The sequence below is a fragment of the Lynx rufus genome, unplaced genomic scaffold (assembly GCF_022079265.1).
Source record: "Lynx rufus isolate CCGP_SWC_20201006 ecotype Redwood Valley unplaced genomic scaffold, mLynRuf1.p SCAF_2, whole genome shotgun sequence".
Taxonomy (NCBI): Eukaryota; Metazoa; Chordata; class Mammalia; order Carnivora; family Felidae; genus Lynx; species Lynx rufus.
The window spans coordinates 214677047-214693736 of record NW_025814834.1 but is presented as its reverse complement, the minus strand read 5'-3'; the positions used below and the strand labels follow the sequence as shown (position 1 = coordinate 214693736).

General features: G+C 43.9%; 1 protein-coding gene across 1 annotated transcript in view; it reads right to left on the bottom strand.

Annotated features, from left to right (window-relative positions):
* MTOR (mechanistic target of rapamycin kinase) overlaps window positions 1-16690 on the bottom strand; it is a 135772-nt gene that overhangs the window by 83986 nt on the left and 35096 nt on the right. The window contains exons 20-25 of the mRNA XM_047083090.1: window positions 6671-6757; window positions 3922-4089; window positions 3329-3441; window positions 2840-3002; window positions 1625-1717; window positions 767-913 (exon numbers count right to left, since the gene is read on the bottom strand). Coding sequence (XP_046939046.1) covers window positions 767-913; window positions 1625-1717; window positions 2840-3002; window positions 3329-3441; window positions 3922-4089; window positions 6671-6757 — 771 coding nt within the window. The remainder of the gene's footprint in view (window positions 1-766; window positions 914-1624; window positions 1718-2839; window positions 3003-3328; window positions 3442-3921; window positions 4090-6670; window positions 6758-16690) is intronic.

The following is a 16690-nucleotide window of genomic DNA, read 5'->3' as shown; positions in this document are numbered from 1 at the left end:
CAGGCTTTTGTCAGCACAGAGAATTCGGTATTTGTCTGCAAAGATCTAAAAGATCTTGCTGGGGGTGTCTGGGTGACTCAGTCAGTTAAGTGTCTGACTTCGGCTCAGGTCACGATCTCACAGTTTATGAGTTTGAGCCCCGCATCAGGCTCTGTACTGACAGCACGGAGCCTGCTTGGAATTCTCACTCCAGGCTCCTTCCCCACTCACTCTTGCTCTCACTCAAAACTAAAATAAACGTTAAAAAAGGAAAAAGCTTGCTACTCAAAATGTGGTCCGTGGACCAGCAACAGTGGCCTTACATAGGACTCTGGTAGAAATGCAGAACGTAGGCCTGACCTTGGACCTCCTGAGTCTGAGCAAGTATCTTCCACCCGCTGCCAGCATTCGGCGAGCCCTGTGAGTCTCGGGAGTCTGAGAAGTCCCGCTTTAAAGGGCCTGCATCAGTCTCGGTGCTAACTAAGGAGCTCACTGGTTTTGTTCCAGTCATGTAAGAGATGAGAATGTTACTCACAACGAAGGACTCTATCAAAGCTCCAAGGAAGTTTAGAACTTTGTTCTATATTTACCCTCTATTAAAAAAATGTGTAATTTGGACACCTAGGGACAGACAAAATGACCTAAGTTCACGGTACCTAGAGTTTCAGAAAAACGCTTGGGCTGGTCTTTGGTTGTTTTACGCTGGTGGCAGCAAGAGCTAAGAGTTCTAGACAAGAGGGAAAGCAGGCCTCTCCTTGCCAAGTCCCCCCAGAAAGCATGGACCTGCCTTTTGAAGGTTGATGGTGCTGACATGCAGTTTCTTCATGGGTCCTGTTTCTACCGGCCCACTGGCCAACGCATCCCCTTGGCCACTCCTCAGCATTCGATGCTGGTAAATCAAAGGGTCCTCTTCTTCATCAGCAAGGGTGTATCCCTGCAACCAGAGATTCACAGAAAAACCCTGCAGCTCCTCCCAGTTTGGAAAACACCCTTAATTAAACCCCGGGAAGGTCCCACCTTCTGGAAATGTCAGGACCTCAACAAGAAGGAAAAAGTTAACGCATGGACAAAATGAACCACGGGTCAGCTATACTCCCCACTGCAGACCCATCTCCGCTGGTCACTCTTGGTCACACTGACCGCACGGACTCCGTAGTATGAGCCACGCAGCTGGCGAAGCCCCAACAACTGGGGGCAGTGATCAAAGGGACGAAGTGTCAGGAGCAGGGGTGGCAGAGAGCCCCTTGCCTGGCTTTGCTTGGCCCTAGAGCCAAGAAGAGTTTCCTCATTTTCCGATGGTTGGGAAAAAGAACAAACAAAGGAAGATGAGGATTTTGTAACACATGCAAGCTGCTAGAGAAGCACGCTATGGTGACCGCAAGCAAAAGCGCACCGGCAGGTGGCCGGGCTCATTCCCGTCCACGCGCGGACAGCCACTTGCGGGCCGCGGCGGCAGGGCCGAATCATTGCGTCAGAGCCCAGGTCGCCTAGAGAGCCGAGCAAAACTGGCTATCTTTACAGAAATGGGCTGCCCGTCGCCGGTTCGGAACTAAAAAGCTAGATGTGCTCCCACAGCTAAGACCACGTGAATACCAACGGGAAAAGACAACGGGGGACTCTGAAACAGAAAGAAAGTGCAGTTCACCTTGACGATTCTGCAGATGAGGACGTCATAGCGCTGATGGTTGATTCGGTGTCGTACCAGGACTTTATTCACCATTGGAATGAAAATTTGGTACTGAGAGAGAAGAGGGAAGAGGTCAGAGATGCCACTCCGAAGAGTGGGAAGCAGAGAAAGGATTATTACCACCACTATGTTATAGCTAGTTCTTTGGGGTTTGGGGTGGCTTGGTGTTATTCAGAAGAATCATTTCTCTCTGTCTCTTTCACACACGCACACACACACTACATTCCTAGTCCCCAGCATCTTCCACCTGGGCTCCTGCGATGGCCTCTGTGCTCTCTCTGCTCCCCCGCTTGGCCTAGTCTGTTCTTCCACACGGCGCTGAGTGTAATCAGCTCAGATCACAGTATCCCTGTGCTCCAGAGCCTGCAAAGACTTCTAGACTTGCCTAGGGTAAAAGCCAGGGTACGTATAATGACCCACGGTAGTGATGTGCAAATTCTGATGAGCAGCAGAATAACCTGGAGGGTTTACGAAACCAGGGACTGCCAGGCTCCACAGGCAGTTTCTGGCTCAGGTCTGGGCAGAGGCCCGAGAATCTGCATTTCTAACAGATTGCCGGCAACTGACACTGACACCGTCTGTCCAGGGACATCTGAGAACCGCTGGCCTATTGCATCTCTGTGCCCCACTGCCTTATCTCTATGACCTGAACTCCAAGGCCTTTCCCCTGAAGCTCACTCCTCTGAAGACACACGCCTTTCTGTGATTCCGTAGACCCTTCAAGCATGCTGCCTCCTCACACCTTTGCATTTGCCACTCCTTCTGCTGGGATCCAACCCTGTGGGCTCACTCGGATTTTTATGTTTACATCTCTGCTCAAACGTCAACTCAGGAGAGAGGCCTTCGCAGTCTACCCTAAATACACAGCATCCCTCCCCCACTGACACTCTATGCTCTTATGAGACAGGCTGTGCTTATCAGCTTTGCCTCACTGGAATCTAAGCTCCATGAGAACAAGGACACCATTCTGTTTACCGCGTTACCCCCGGAACAGCACTTAGCCCACAGAGGTGGCTCAAGAAATATTTGCTAAACAGATGAACAAAAAAAGCAAACAACTTTCAGTTCTCTGACAGTTGCTGAGACCTACAGACTAACATATAGAGACCTTCAGAGAGGTCATCTTCCCAAAGCCGGGCAGAAGAGCACGTTCACACAGGGGTGCGGCCTCACCTTCTTCCCCAGCTGAAAGACAAGCGAAGACAACGTGTCCATGGCCGTGGGACGCAGTTCCGGGCTCTGGTCCAGGGTTCGAACGATCGGGTGAATGATCCGGGAGGCGTAGTCAGTGAAGTCCAAGGACTCTGTGAGGCGGTCTACCGTCTCTAACGCTGCCCTGCAATTGTTAACAGACAGTAGCCGCTAACATACGGTCCTAAAGTGCGAGAAGTGGCTGAGGGTTATCTTAACAGCACCAAACGGGAAGGAATGGCCTCTCCGGTATCACATGACACGGATCCAACATATATCCCCGTGGGATGGGGACAGCTAAGATCTCCATCAACCTGGGACATTTCTAAGCTAAGATAAAGGGAGCTGAGGTATCAACAACAACAACAAATGGAAAGATGGTCTGGGAACTTAAGAAAAGGACATTTTCAACAGAACATGAAAGGCTTAACTGCGGTTAGTGATGGTTAGTCCCAAAGGGCAGGTGCGTACTTGCGGGACGGCAGGGGGACTTCAGGGGCGTCAAACAGCTTCACGATAGGAGGCAACAGCAAGTGCAAATAGTCGTCCAGGTTGGCGCCGAACAGCTGGATGGCAGCCAGCAACTGCGAGAGGGAGCAGAAGGCTGGTGGTGAACAAACACAGGCAGGCACCACGCATCTAAGCACACGGAGGGGGGTGATGGTTTAGGCAACTCCAAATTCTGTGGGGACTCGAAAGGCCTTCAGTAAGTGGTCTTGAACTACGTTCTTTTGGTAGCACTTCCCCCCTCTTTCATTTTGCTTCGGGATTGTTTTTGCTTTCTCTGAGCTTATTTCAACTGATAAGGAATCAGCTGCTAGACAACAGAGAAAACTGGTGTGGGATGAAACATTCACCACGAATAAGCCATGAAAGGAGACAAAACACAAGGACAATCGAGGCAGGACTGTAAACATCCTGTTAACCGCACGCCTCGGGGATCAGCGTTCTTTCGGATGGAGCATCACCCTGTCACTCAGAGCAGGGTCTCGGCTCTTAGCTGATCATCCCCGGACTGTGAGGGATGCTGGCAATCTCTCTAGAGGACGCCCTCATGGACTCACCTTGATGGAGACGATGCGGCCTGGGCTGTTGTCATGCATGAAGACACGTAGCATGTGTGGGATCAGCTGAGGCAGATAGAGCTTAAATTCGCCCCCAAGAGCTACCACGATTTGCTCAATGAGAAGAATGATCGTGCTCTGGATCGAGGTGTTCATGACCCAGAATTCCTATAAAGAGGGAAGAGACAGAGAAGCAAAGCCAGGTGCCCTTCTGCCGAAACATGAACCAAGGAACTGAGATGGTCCCAAAAGAAGGAAATACGCAGTGAGCGCAGTCTGCCCCGTGACAGACCCCTTGCCTACCCTCCTCTCCCCGGGCCTCTCTGTAGCCCCTGTCACGGTCACAGTGCGCAAATTAAACCGCCTTTCCCTGAATGCAACCAGGCCGCTTTGCTCTTCTGTGCTTTGCCTGTGTTCTTTGCCTGGAACTCCAAAGACCGCTAAGCTCCGCGGTCTTTCTAGCCCCGGCTCAAGCCTCACTTCCACGAAGGCTTTCTCGCTCTCCTCCCATTACTCGCTTTGGGTCCCTCTGCCCTCCTCTTTTCTAGCACCTGTAATACTTAATTTTCTTCGCCACCTTCCCTCTACTAGACTGTAAACTAATCAAGGGCAAGAAACCCCTCTGAGCCATCTCTGTCTCCCCAGAATCTAGCACAGCACCCGGCAGAGTCCAGCCACCTGAACACGTTGACACAGTGAATGAGTGACTAGGCTTACATCACTCGAGGGGCTCCCAGGTCACCCAGGGTGGATTCTTTACTTTGGGTACCACCTGGTCTCTACCAGGGGTAACTCCAGTGTTAACAAGGCTTCCTGCCCCTTCTGGATCTAGACTTTGCTACACGACACCTGCCATTTGTCCCACATCATTTTCAGGCCTGGATGATGCCACAAAAGGAGTGCTTTTTCTATACCCAGAGAGTCATGTTCCATATAAGTTACGAAAAACTTGGCTGATCGGCCACAGATCCTGCCTTGGTACCCCAAAACTGAGTTTCTGACTCCAGGAAAAGCTGTCATTTCAAGTCAACTCAAAAAGAGAGCTGCCTACTACCTTGCCTAAAACCTCTGGAGAGGGAGACTTAATGATGACAGAAGTTGAACTGATGACGGCAACACACACATATTAATACTTTAGGGCCCCCAAATAATTCAGGAAAGTCAATGGGGAAAAAAAGAGAGAGAGAGAGAGAGAGAGAGAGAGAGAGAGAGAGAGAGCGCGTGCGAGCGAGCTCCTCAGAAGAAGGGCTTTATAGAAGCCTAAAGTATTTTTACTACAACTTTGAAAAAATCCTAACAGTTCAGAAAGTAAAAACCATACTAAAAGATGCTGGTAAAACTTTTATTTCTCTCTGCTCGGAGAGAGAAGTATTCTCTCTGAAAAAGCTATTTTCTCTAGACCAAAAACCTCTGCCAAAGAAACACCACAGATTTTATGACCTCCACGGTTTGTCTGATGCTCACTCACTTGGACCGCACTGTGCCTTCTTCAGAGAAAGCCCACCCACCTTTCTGCTGCGCTACTATGGGCTTCTCTACCTCAAAGAAACCAGGCAGCCTGCCCAGGGATCACTGTTAACAGAGACTGTTCTCGTCCCAGGCTCGGGGCACTCATGAAAATGCCCAGGATCAACAGAAAGGAAGAGCCCTGGACTACCTTATCTATCTTGGAGGAAATGAAAGCTGCATTTTGCAGGTGTGAGGCTCCCTGCCTCAAACCCCGATGTTTTGGGCCCAAGTCTTTTTTGGGGACTAGGTCCCCGATTAGTCCAGTTTCAAACCACGAGTACAAACCACGAGTACACACGGCTGCGTCCTGGGACCCTCCCCCCCGGCCATCCGCCTGCTCTCCAGCACTCTGCTCAACTTCCTTGTACGGAGGCCTCTGTGGCAGGAGTCGGGGAGCAAGAGTGGTTTGAATTATTTATACAGACAGGAGATTTTTCAGCTCTGAGACCCAGTTTCTGGGAAGTTCCAGTTTTGAAGTCAGCCACTTTGATTTCAGTCCTGCCGCTTCCTCCAAGCTAACTACAAAGAGCTGGCATAGAAGAACAGAAATCGGGGATGAATTGTCTTCCAATTCTTTGAGGGCACAGCCGTCTCGGCAAAGCAAGTCCCCCAGCAGAGACATTTAAATGATACAGAACAGCAGGAAGCAGGCCTCCTCCTCAAACGGGAAAACGGCATCGCCACCGATGGGGAGTCCTCTGCACCTGCTTAACGCAGGTTATAAAATCTGGGATGTGAGCCTTTCCTCCGGTGCTGCTACAGTCAGAAGGTGGCATTTATGCTCTTAAAGGCAGTGGGGGAAAGCCTCGCCTTCTTCCTCAGTGCCTGCCAGGAGTTCATCGTATTTAATAGCCCTACGAAAAGCCAATCCTCCAACCTCTCTTAAGGCCATGGTTTTATGGGCCGTAAGAAGGAGGGCTTTCCTGGGAACAATAGAGCACTGTTGTGATAGTAAAGTGAAATTGCTTTGTTGTGTGTGAGGCAAGAAACTCGAGAGTTTATTTCTGGCAGAACAATGACTTCAGTCTCCCTCCCCTGTTCTCGGGTGCCACAGCTTCTGAGGGGGCACCCCCTCCCCTGTCAACACCCACTGGGGAACCGGGCCCCCGCTTTTTATCCTCGGGCTGGAACAGCTCTCCGGAGACCCATGCCACAAACTGCCCATGTTATCCAAATCTGCCTCCGAACGTTCCTTGACCCAAACACTGATGAAGTGGCCAAAACATTAACTTCTACTTACTCTCATGAGGGTGACTATTTCATCCATGTAAGGTCTGATGTGGCTCTTCACAAAGGACACCAGCATCCCCAGCTGCTGGAACAGAAACTGGAATGGAGAAGAGGTCAGCAAGTTGGCATCAGGAAGGACGTAGAACTCCCAGGCTTACCCTAAGTCCGTGGGAACAAACGAAGACAACTATGGGATCGGTTTCCACACCATTCTATGCACTGAGAGTAAGTCTAAGAAAAAAAAAAACCCAGAACCGAAAATTTTGGTGGTGACAGTGGTTGGGGCTAAAAACAACTGTCAGGTGGCTTCATACCCCAGGTGAGCTAGTTACTGCACAGCAGGTGCCCTGGGGCCACACTGGCTTTTGTGAGCCATGATGCTACCTATTAGCTCTATGACCTTCATTTACCTTCTCTGCGCCCAGCTTCTTTGGTTGGAAAAAGCAGGTAACAGGCCACTTGTCTCCGAGGCTTATTTTAAGTAAAATGGGATAATACCTGGATGTGAATACTATTAAGTGCTCCATGAACACCAGCTATCACTGAAAGATTTCTGGAGTTACTAAAGACTTAAAAACGGACATGAAATTTGTAATCAAATGTAAATGTGTCTTGTCTTTTCAGTTCTAATTCACTACCACTTACTTTCTAAAAATACAGCTATTATGGTTCATTTATAGTAATTAATTAATTAGGTCTTAATTCATTAGTTAGCAGTGTAACTCTAAGAAACTTTGAACCAAACAAAACAGTAAGCAAACAGGGGGAGGGATGGGATAAGGAGACCTGTTCAGGTCGATACGGTACAAAAGTTAAGAAGAGGTGCCTTCTGCTAAAACAAGCTGGGAACGAAAAGACTGGGGGAAAGGCAACCTCTGCTACTAAAGAGGTCTTTAGGGCATAGTTTTTATCTTGTTAGGATCTTCAGATAGTGCTACGTGTCAATATTCAGTAGCGAATCATATTCTAAATGTCCCTCCCCAAAAGATTTTTATAGCCCTCTATGCCTTTGCCTCTCCCCATTAATAAGGACAATTTAGTGTGAACATAATATTTTCACTCTTTCCACATTTGGAAACTTGAGTAAGTTGGGGATAAATAAAAAGTGTTGTTTCAAATAGTGAGCAACGGACTTACGGACTCATTATCTGATGAGGAGAGACTGACAGGACAGACAGGGTTGGGCTCGAAGGGAGTGTGGACGCATTCTCTAACCACAAGGACACCAATGGATTCTAAGCAGTTACAATCCGCTCACCACATGGCACAGTTCCGATTCAACTCAGGACGGCCGTTCCTACCTATCTCTTGGGTGCCTCCTCATTGAATCGCTGAGAGTTTTTGTGAAATGTTCTCTATAAAAGGACATTCCAGAGATCAAGGGACGTGGGACTCTAAATATAATGGTTTTTTAGTTAAATTTTTGTTATGGCAAACCTGACAAAAGGTAGAAAATCAAAGCTGGAGGAAGAGCAGGGCGCTGGGGATGGCAGGGCAGAAAGGACAAAGTGTCCTGATCCTTGCTGTCATTTCATATTAGGTGTAACGGGGACGCCTCTCTGTGGCTAAGTCATCTGCAGCGGCCACACAAGGGTACCCACACACAAGTGTCCCCTCCACAGCAGCCACCTCATTTCTTCTCCTGTAGATTCTCTCATGAGATTTTTCTTCTCTTTTCCCCCTGAATGTTAGTATTTTAAAAGAACATATAGTGTTGTTCTGAAAATATGGTGGGTTAGATATCCTTACTATGAAAAGCCTAAAGATAATGCATAAAAGGTAATAAATATTGTTATTATACTAAGAGAATTGAAACCTGTCACAGAAAGCCAGACCTTCCGAGGGCTACATAGTAAGAGAAATGGTGACCCTCCCACCCCTAAAGCTGTCCAATGGCAAAAGGAGACAAAGACATCTGTCAGTCTTGATGTGACATCTAGGTAGGAAAAAAGTCTCCCCCAAGAGCTTATAATTTCAGTTCATTTTCATATGAGTTTAGATATGGGTTATTTGGACCATCTCTGTGGACTGAGAAACTCTAAGCCAAGAAATTAACTTAAGGTTCTCTTGGATCACAGGGCAGAAGCAAATGTAAATCTGGAGAGATGCGACCTCAGAGCCAGGGAATGCCAGTGGGCTAGGATATGCGATCCAAAATTATAAAACACATAAGGACAGGCCACTCAGAGCATGACTCAGCAGAAACAATAAGTAGCGGGATCAGACCCATCAAGGATTTTATACATATTGGAATTATTGGATAAAAATATAAAACAGATCTGTTTAAAATGCTTAAATTCTCACATTTATTTATGTGAGAATTTAGGGCGCCTGGGTTAAGCATCTGACTTCGGCTCAGGTCATGATCTCATGGTTCACGAGTTTGAACCCCATGTCAGGCTCTGTGCGGACAGCTCAGCGCCTGGAGCCTGCTTCAGATTCTGTGTCTCCCTCTCTCTCTCTGCCCCTCCCCTACTGGTGCTCTCTCTCTGTCTCTCAAAAATAAATAAGCATTATATATATATAGATGAACCTAAAAACTCAAGGACAGGTCCAAAGACACAGTTGAGGAATTCATGAACAGAAACAGGAAGTGAAGAAATATCTAGAAGGGAATCTCAGAGAGATAAAGATGAAAAATACAGAGAAGAAACTAACAGACATTAAGGACAAAGTGAGAAGCTCTACAGGTTGAAACGAATTCTGCAAGGAAAAAATCGAAGGGTGGGATCCTCATATTCAAGAAGTCCACAAATCCCAAAGAGGATGCAAGAAAGCAATCCGTATCTATACACACAATAGTGGAGCTTCAGGGCAACAAACACAATGAGAAGATCTGAAACAGACACTGAGAAAAGTGAGGTTAAGTGAAAAGGAATCATGATTTCTCAACAAAAGAAATGAGAAAACGTGGGATCTTATCTACAGTTGCAGAACCCACAATCGTATTCTCAGCTAAGTAAGGATTTTAAAAGAGGGTGAAATAAAAATGGTTTCAGATAAAACAGAAACAGAGAGCTTACTCTGATGGATGCTCACAAGAGGAATGTGCCTTGGCTCTACAGAAGGATAATGATGCTAGGAGGAAGAAGAGGTGGGAGATAGAATAAGGAGAAGTGAGTTGGCAAGTGTCTCTGCACACAACAGCAATAACGTTTAGTTTGGTGGTAGAAAAAAAAGGGATACTTCATAATAACATAGTCTAAGCAATCGTTCTAAGTTTTGTATGTTATTCTGGGGAAGGACAGAGATACGGATTCATTTTTAAAATTAGGTATGTGAGGCAAAATCGTAAGGGTAGAGAAAGATAACACGAATCCATCCTGTACACGGGGACATATTCCAAAGAGTTCAAAGATCTAAGTGTAAAAAATGAGGGGGCACCTGGCTGGCTCAGTCACAGGAGCACGTGACTGTTGATCTCAGGGTTGTGAGGTCACACCCCACACTGGGTGTAGAGATTACTAAAAAAAAAAACAAATAAAAAGCTTTTTAAAAATGTAAAAAATGAAAAAGAAATGTAAAAAATGAGGCCAATCAAGTACAAAAAGAGGTAAAAATTATATGCACACACAGCTTTTTGTTACAGGATTATTTGAAGTATCAAAAGAGTGGAAAAAACATAAAATACATCCACAGGGATGGGTTAAATGGCAGGGGGATATCCACAGAGTGGAGCGCCATCACCTCTCAAGGAAAGAAGGAAAGATAAATTTAAAAACTGACCAAAACGGTTACCTCAGGGGGTGGGAGTGCAAGTTGGTGCAGCCACTCTGGAAAACAGTATGAGGTTCCTCAAAAAACTAAAAAGAGAACTACCCTACGACCCAGCCATTGCACTACTAGGTGTTTATCCACGGGATACAGGTGTGCTGTTTCGAAGGGACACATGCACCCCCATGTTTCTAGCAGCACTATCGACAATAGCTAAAGGATGGAAAGAGCCCAAATGTCCATCGATGGATGAATGGATAAAGGAGATGGGGTATAGATACACAATGGAGTATTACTCGGCAATCAAAAAGAATGAAATCTCGCATTTACAACTACGTGGATGGAACTAGAGGCTATTATGCTAAGTGAAATTAGTCAGAGAAAGACAAAAATCATATGACGTCATTCATATGAGGACTTTAAGAGACAAAACAGATGGACATAAGGGAAGGGAAGCAAAAATACCAAAAAAACAGGGAGGGGGACAAAACATAAGAGAGTCTTAAATATGGAGAACAAACTGAGGGTTGCTGGAGGGGTTGTGGGAGGGGGATGGGCTAAATGGGGAAGGGGCACTAAGGAAGCTACTCCTGAAATCACTGTTGCACTATATGCTAACTAATTTGGATGTAAATTAAAAAAAAATAAAAAAATTAAAAAAAATAATAAAATAAAATGTAAAGAAACATTAAAAAAATAAAAATAATAAAAAATTAACTACCAGTAGAGAAGATTTAATAATACATGATTGAACATTAAAAACAAAACAACCAAAACCCGGTTACCTCAGGGGGAAGTGCGGTAGGTAGAACAATGGTACGCCACAGATGTCCATGCCCCAATCCCCAGAACCTACCAATACATGACAAAGGGGACTTCAGAAGAGGTGATTAAGGTTCAGGACTCTGACATGTGGAGATTATCCAGGTGTGGCAAACCTAATCAAAGGCATCCTTACCTTAAAAGCAGAGAACCTTTCACTGGCAGTGGGCAGAGAGAAAGATCTGACAGCAGAAGAAGGGTCAGGGAGAGGCAATGCTGCTGACTCTGAAGGTGGAGGCAGATGGCAAAGGAACGTGGGAAGCCTCTAGAAGCCAGAAGAAGCAAGAAGATGGATTCTCCCCTACAGCCTCCAGAAAGGAATGTGGCCTCAATGGCACCCTGATTTTGGCTCAGTATGACCTCTGTCAGACGTATGACCTACAGAGCCATAAGATAATAAATTTGTGTTGTTTCAAGCAATGAAGTTGGCGGTGATCTGTTATAGCAGCAATAGGAAATGGCAGAGGAAGGAAGAAACACGGAATAGGGATGCGGGGAGAAGTTAGACTTCACTGAACATATTTGATAGTTTTGGCCCTGGAACCATGTTAATGTCTTACATAATCAGAATGAACCTCAAAGTGAAATCAGAAAACCTAGTTAAATTGGAAAAACCTCAAAGAAATTTCTAAAAATTGAAGACAAGCAGAAACAATTTAACTATAAATCAAGTTGGTTGGACAATCACTCAAAGAATTTCAAACAACTTTAAGCACAGCATTTTAAGGGGTGCCTGGGTGATGCAGTTGGTTGGGTGTCTGACTTTGGCTCAGGCCACAATCGTGTGTAGTTCACGAGTTGGAGCCTCGAGTCAGGCTCTGTGCTGACAGCTCAGAGCCCAGAGCCTGCTTCGGTTTCTTTGTCCCCCTCTCTCTCTGCCCCTCCCCTGCTCATGCTCTGTCTCTCTCTCTCTGTCTCTGTCTTAGAAATAAACATAAAAGGGGCGCCTGGGTGGCGCAGTCGGTTAAGCGTCCGACTTCAGCCAGGTCACGATCTCGCGGTCCGTGAGTTCGAGCCCCACGTCGGGCTCTGGGCTGATGGCTCAGAGCCTGGAGCCTGTTTCCGATCCTGTGTCTCCCTCTCTCTCTGCCCCTCCCCCGTTCATGCTCTGTCTCTCTCTGTCCCAAAAATAAATAAACGTTGAAAAAAAAAAATTAAAAAAAAAAAAAAGAAATAAACATAAAAAAAAATTTTTTTTAAATAAAAAACAAACACATCATTTTGGTGTATATCTCCAAAAGGACACAGCCTAAGAAAAACAAAAAATTGCAAAAAACCTTGAACTGCATTCAGTAATCTTACTGTTATTACTAATTCTGGTCATTTGCTATTTACATGTATATAAGATACATGTAGGTATGTATTTTGCAAGATAAAGCAAGTAATTATAGAGATGTCAGAACCAAGGAACCAAGTTTTTCAGTGTGAGAAACAAGTATAAAATCAAAGTAAAAACTCTTAAAACTTAAATATGCATTACTTAATTTTCCTCTTTCTAAAAATTACTTATTTCTAGGTCTGTTCACTGAAATGGCTGAGAATAATGATATGTCAGTAGCAATGAGCACCGTAGCACACAAACTGCAGTTTCTAAGTACCATCTCTCACTTAAAGAAACCATAGCTCTGGGGACGCTTGGGTGGCTCAGTCAGTAAAGTGTCTGACTCTTGATTTTAGCTCATGTCATGATCTCACAGTTCAAGGGATTGAGCCCCATGTCAGGCTCTACACTGACAGTGTGGAGCCTGCTTGGGATTCTCTCTCTGCTCCTTCCCCACTCATGTGTACATGCTCTTTTTCTCTCTGTCTCTCAAAATAAATAAATAAACTTAAAAAGAAAAAAAAAAAAAAAAGGAAAAAAGAAACCATAGCTCCTTGAAAGTGGCCATGACAAGGCTTGAGTGAAATGTACTTGATAAACTCAATATATCTTTTTTTTTTTTTTTGGCCAGAAAGCAAGAAAGCGATCAAAGACCAAGACCACTGGCAATGTAAAAAGAACACAACAGCCACGTCGAGTGGGATAATTAGATCATGAGAAAAAACAGTGCCTTCAATGAACAGAAAACACACACACACACACACACACACACACACACACACACACACACGTTGATACTGATACTCCAAAAACAACAGGGGTCGTGGGGTGGTGCCTGAGTCACCTTGGAGAGGTTGCAAAGGACTTGATTCATTACTCTGAAAAACTGATAAATAAAACAATCGTGCATTTATTTTGCCCTTCCTGCATGAACTATACTTCAAATTAACTAAATAGTTGATAACATAAAGTTCTTTATAGATAATTGCTAGCTGATAAATCCAGAAGGGGTAACAGAATTAGAAACCACCGTTTTCCAGTTGCCAATGAAATAATGGTTCTACAAAACAATCTTCAATGAGCACTAAAAGGATTAGGAGAAAAGCTGATGGGGAACACAGGATCACAGTACCTGAGCCCATCGATTACCCTTTATGTCACTAGAAGTGGATCATTTAGAAAAGACTTGCTTACTAACTGTTGAAATAGGAAGTATGCGGTACCCCCCTAGGAAGTATTTCTCACCAAAAGGAACCTGAATCTAACTAAGCATCTAAATCTAACCAGTTTACAAGAAGTTAAAAGACATCTTGAAGATATTATCAGCCAAATCCAGAATGGGAAATTCTATAGGAAAAATGACCTGTTTCCTTCACAAATAAATGGTATGAAAAAAAAGTGGGGTAAAAAGGGGGACAGAAAGACAATTGGATATATCAGCTGAATGCCACGTGCAGGCCTTATCTGGATTATGATTTAAATAAACCAAATGTAAAAATACATTTTTAAGACAAACAAGGAGGGGGCCTGGCTGGTTCAGCTGGTGAAGCGTCTGACTCTTGAGGTCAGCTCAGGTCTTGATCTCGGGGGTCATGAGTTCAAGCCCTGTGTTGGCCTCTGCACTGGGTATGATACTTAAAAGAAAAAAGAAAAGAAAAGAAAAGAAAAGAAAAGAAAAGAAAAGAAAAGAAAAGAAAAGAAAAGAAAAGAAAAGAAAAGAAAAAGACAAACAAGGACATTTGAAGAAGGCTTCATATTAGAAGATACTAAGGAATTATTTTTAATTTTGTAGGTCTTGTAATTTTGGTTATATGGGGGAAAAGCTTTTTATTGGTGAAATAGTACAATACCTAGAATTTGCTTTAAAATACCCCAGAAAAAATGTTTGTGTGTGGGGGGGAAGAGATTGGTGGGGGTGGTAGTGATAAGATGAAACCAAACTGACAGAGTGCTAATAATTATTAATGAGTATGGGAATTTGATAGAAGTTGTCCGCTTTTGTTTACAACTAAAATATCCCATTATAGATCATTTATTAAAATTAAAGGTGGCCAACAAGTAGAGGGCAAAAGACAAGAAAATGAAAGCTTAAATCAAGCCCCAAAAAGACAGAAAATAAAGAAAATAAACAAACAGATAAAGCACTAGATCAGATGGTGGAAATAAGCCCAAATTTACCAGCAATCACAATAAATGTAATTGGACTGAATGCAAAGATTTTCAAACTAGATTAAAGGGATAACCTAGCTGCATTATTATACATATCATGATCATGAGTGACCCATCTAAAGCAAAAAGTCCTTAAGACAATTAAAAGTAAAAAGATAATAAAAGACATCCTCCCTCCCTCCAAAAAAAAAAGATGGTGTAGCTATATTAAAATTAGGCAAAATAAATTTTAAGGTATTATTAAAGATATAAAGAGTCATTGCAAAATGATAAAAGATTCGACTTATCAGGAAGATACGATTTTAAATTTGAACGTACCTATAATATATCCCCCCAAGTACATAAAACAGAACTGACTAAACTATGAGAAATTAATAAAGCCAGCATTGTAAAGGGAGATTTTTATCTCACTTCTCTCAGTAATGGACAGATTAAGCAAACAAAAAATTAACAAGAATACAAAAGACTTGAACGCAGCAAGTAGTAAGTTCAAATCTAATGACATACGTGGAACCTTGTGGATAACGTTAGCAAATACACACTATTCCCAAGCATGGAGGAAACATTTATCGAAAATGGACCAAGCATTAGACTATTAAGGCGGCTTCAGCAAACATCAAGGAATCACAAACCCAATGCAATTAAGTCAGAAGTAGATATCCAAAGAAGAAATCTGAAATCCTGTAAATCTGCAAATTAAAATATCCATTTCTGGATAACTCAGGGACGCAAGAAGAAAGCATAGGAAACATTAAAAACACTTCCTCTGAGCAATAATAGCATTACATTATTATTTAGCTAGAAAGAAGGAATAAACTACCGATCCACGAGGAACTCAAAAGGATCACGTAAAGTGAAAGAAGCTAGACACAAAAAACCACATGATTCCAATTCTATGAAATGTGCACAGAAGGCAAACCTACAGACAGAAAGTAAATAAAATGAGTAATTTCCTAGAAAAATGTGACCAAAACTGTTGTGACCAAAACTGTTTTTTTTTTTTTTTTCAACGTTTGTTTTTTTTTTTTTTTTTTTTCAACGTTTATTTATTTTTGGGACAGAGAGAGACAGAGCATGAACGGGGGAGGGGCAGAGAGAGAGGGAGACACAGAATCGGAAACAGGCTCCAGGCTCTGAGCCATCAGCCCAGAGCCCGACGCGGGGCTCGAACTCCCGGACCGCGAGATCGTGACCTGGCTGAAGTCGGACGCTTAACCGACTGCGCCACCCAGGTGCCCCTGACCAAAACTGTTTTAAGAAGCAACAGAAGGGGCGCCTGGGTGGCGCAGTCGGTTAAGCGTCCGACTTCAGCCAGGTCACGATCTCGCGGTCCGGGAGTTCGAGCCCCGCGTCGGGCTCTGGGCTGATGGCTCAGAGCCTGGAGCCTGTTTCCGATTCTGTGTCTCCCTCTCTCTCTGCCCCTCCCCCGTTCATGCTCTGTCTCTCTCTGTCCCAAAAATAAATAAACGTTGAAAAAAAAAATTTAAAAAAAAATAAAATAAAATAAAATAAAAAGAAGCAACAGAAAAGATAAACAGATCTTTGAACCTATAGTAAAAAAAAAAAAAAAAATAGTAACAATTACAGGCAAATTCCACTCAGGATTGCTGATGTAAAAAAATCTCAATTAAGTAGTAGATATAAAGTCAATGTATTAACAAAATACATCGTAACCAAGTTGGTTTTAGAACAAGACTTCAAGAATACTTCAACATTAGGACATACCCATAAATTCAACATATGAACACCCTGAAAGAGGAAAAAATACGCGATCATCACGCCAGACAAATAAAAGGCAGTTGATAAATCCAATACCTGTTCGTGATAAAAACTTTAGCAAATTAAGAACGCAAGGGAACATTTATAACCCTTTCAAAGCTAATTACCAAAAACCTACAGCAAACATTATATTCAGCAGTGGAATCTTTACAGCTGTCCCACTGAAATCAGGAACACGATGAAAGATTTCCACTTTGACTGAGCTAATCAACATTGGGTTGAAGG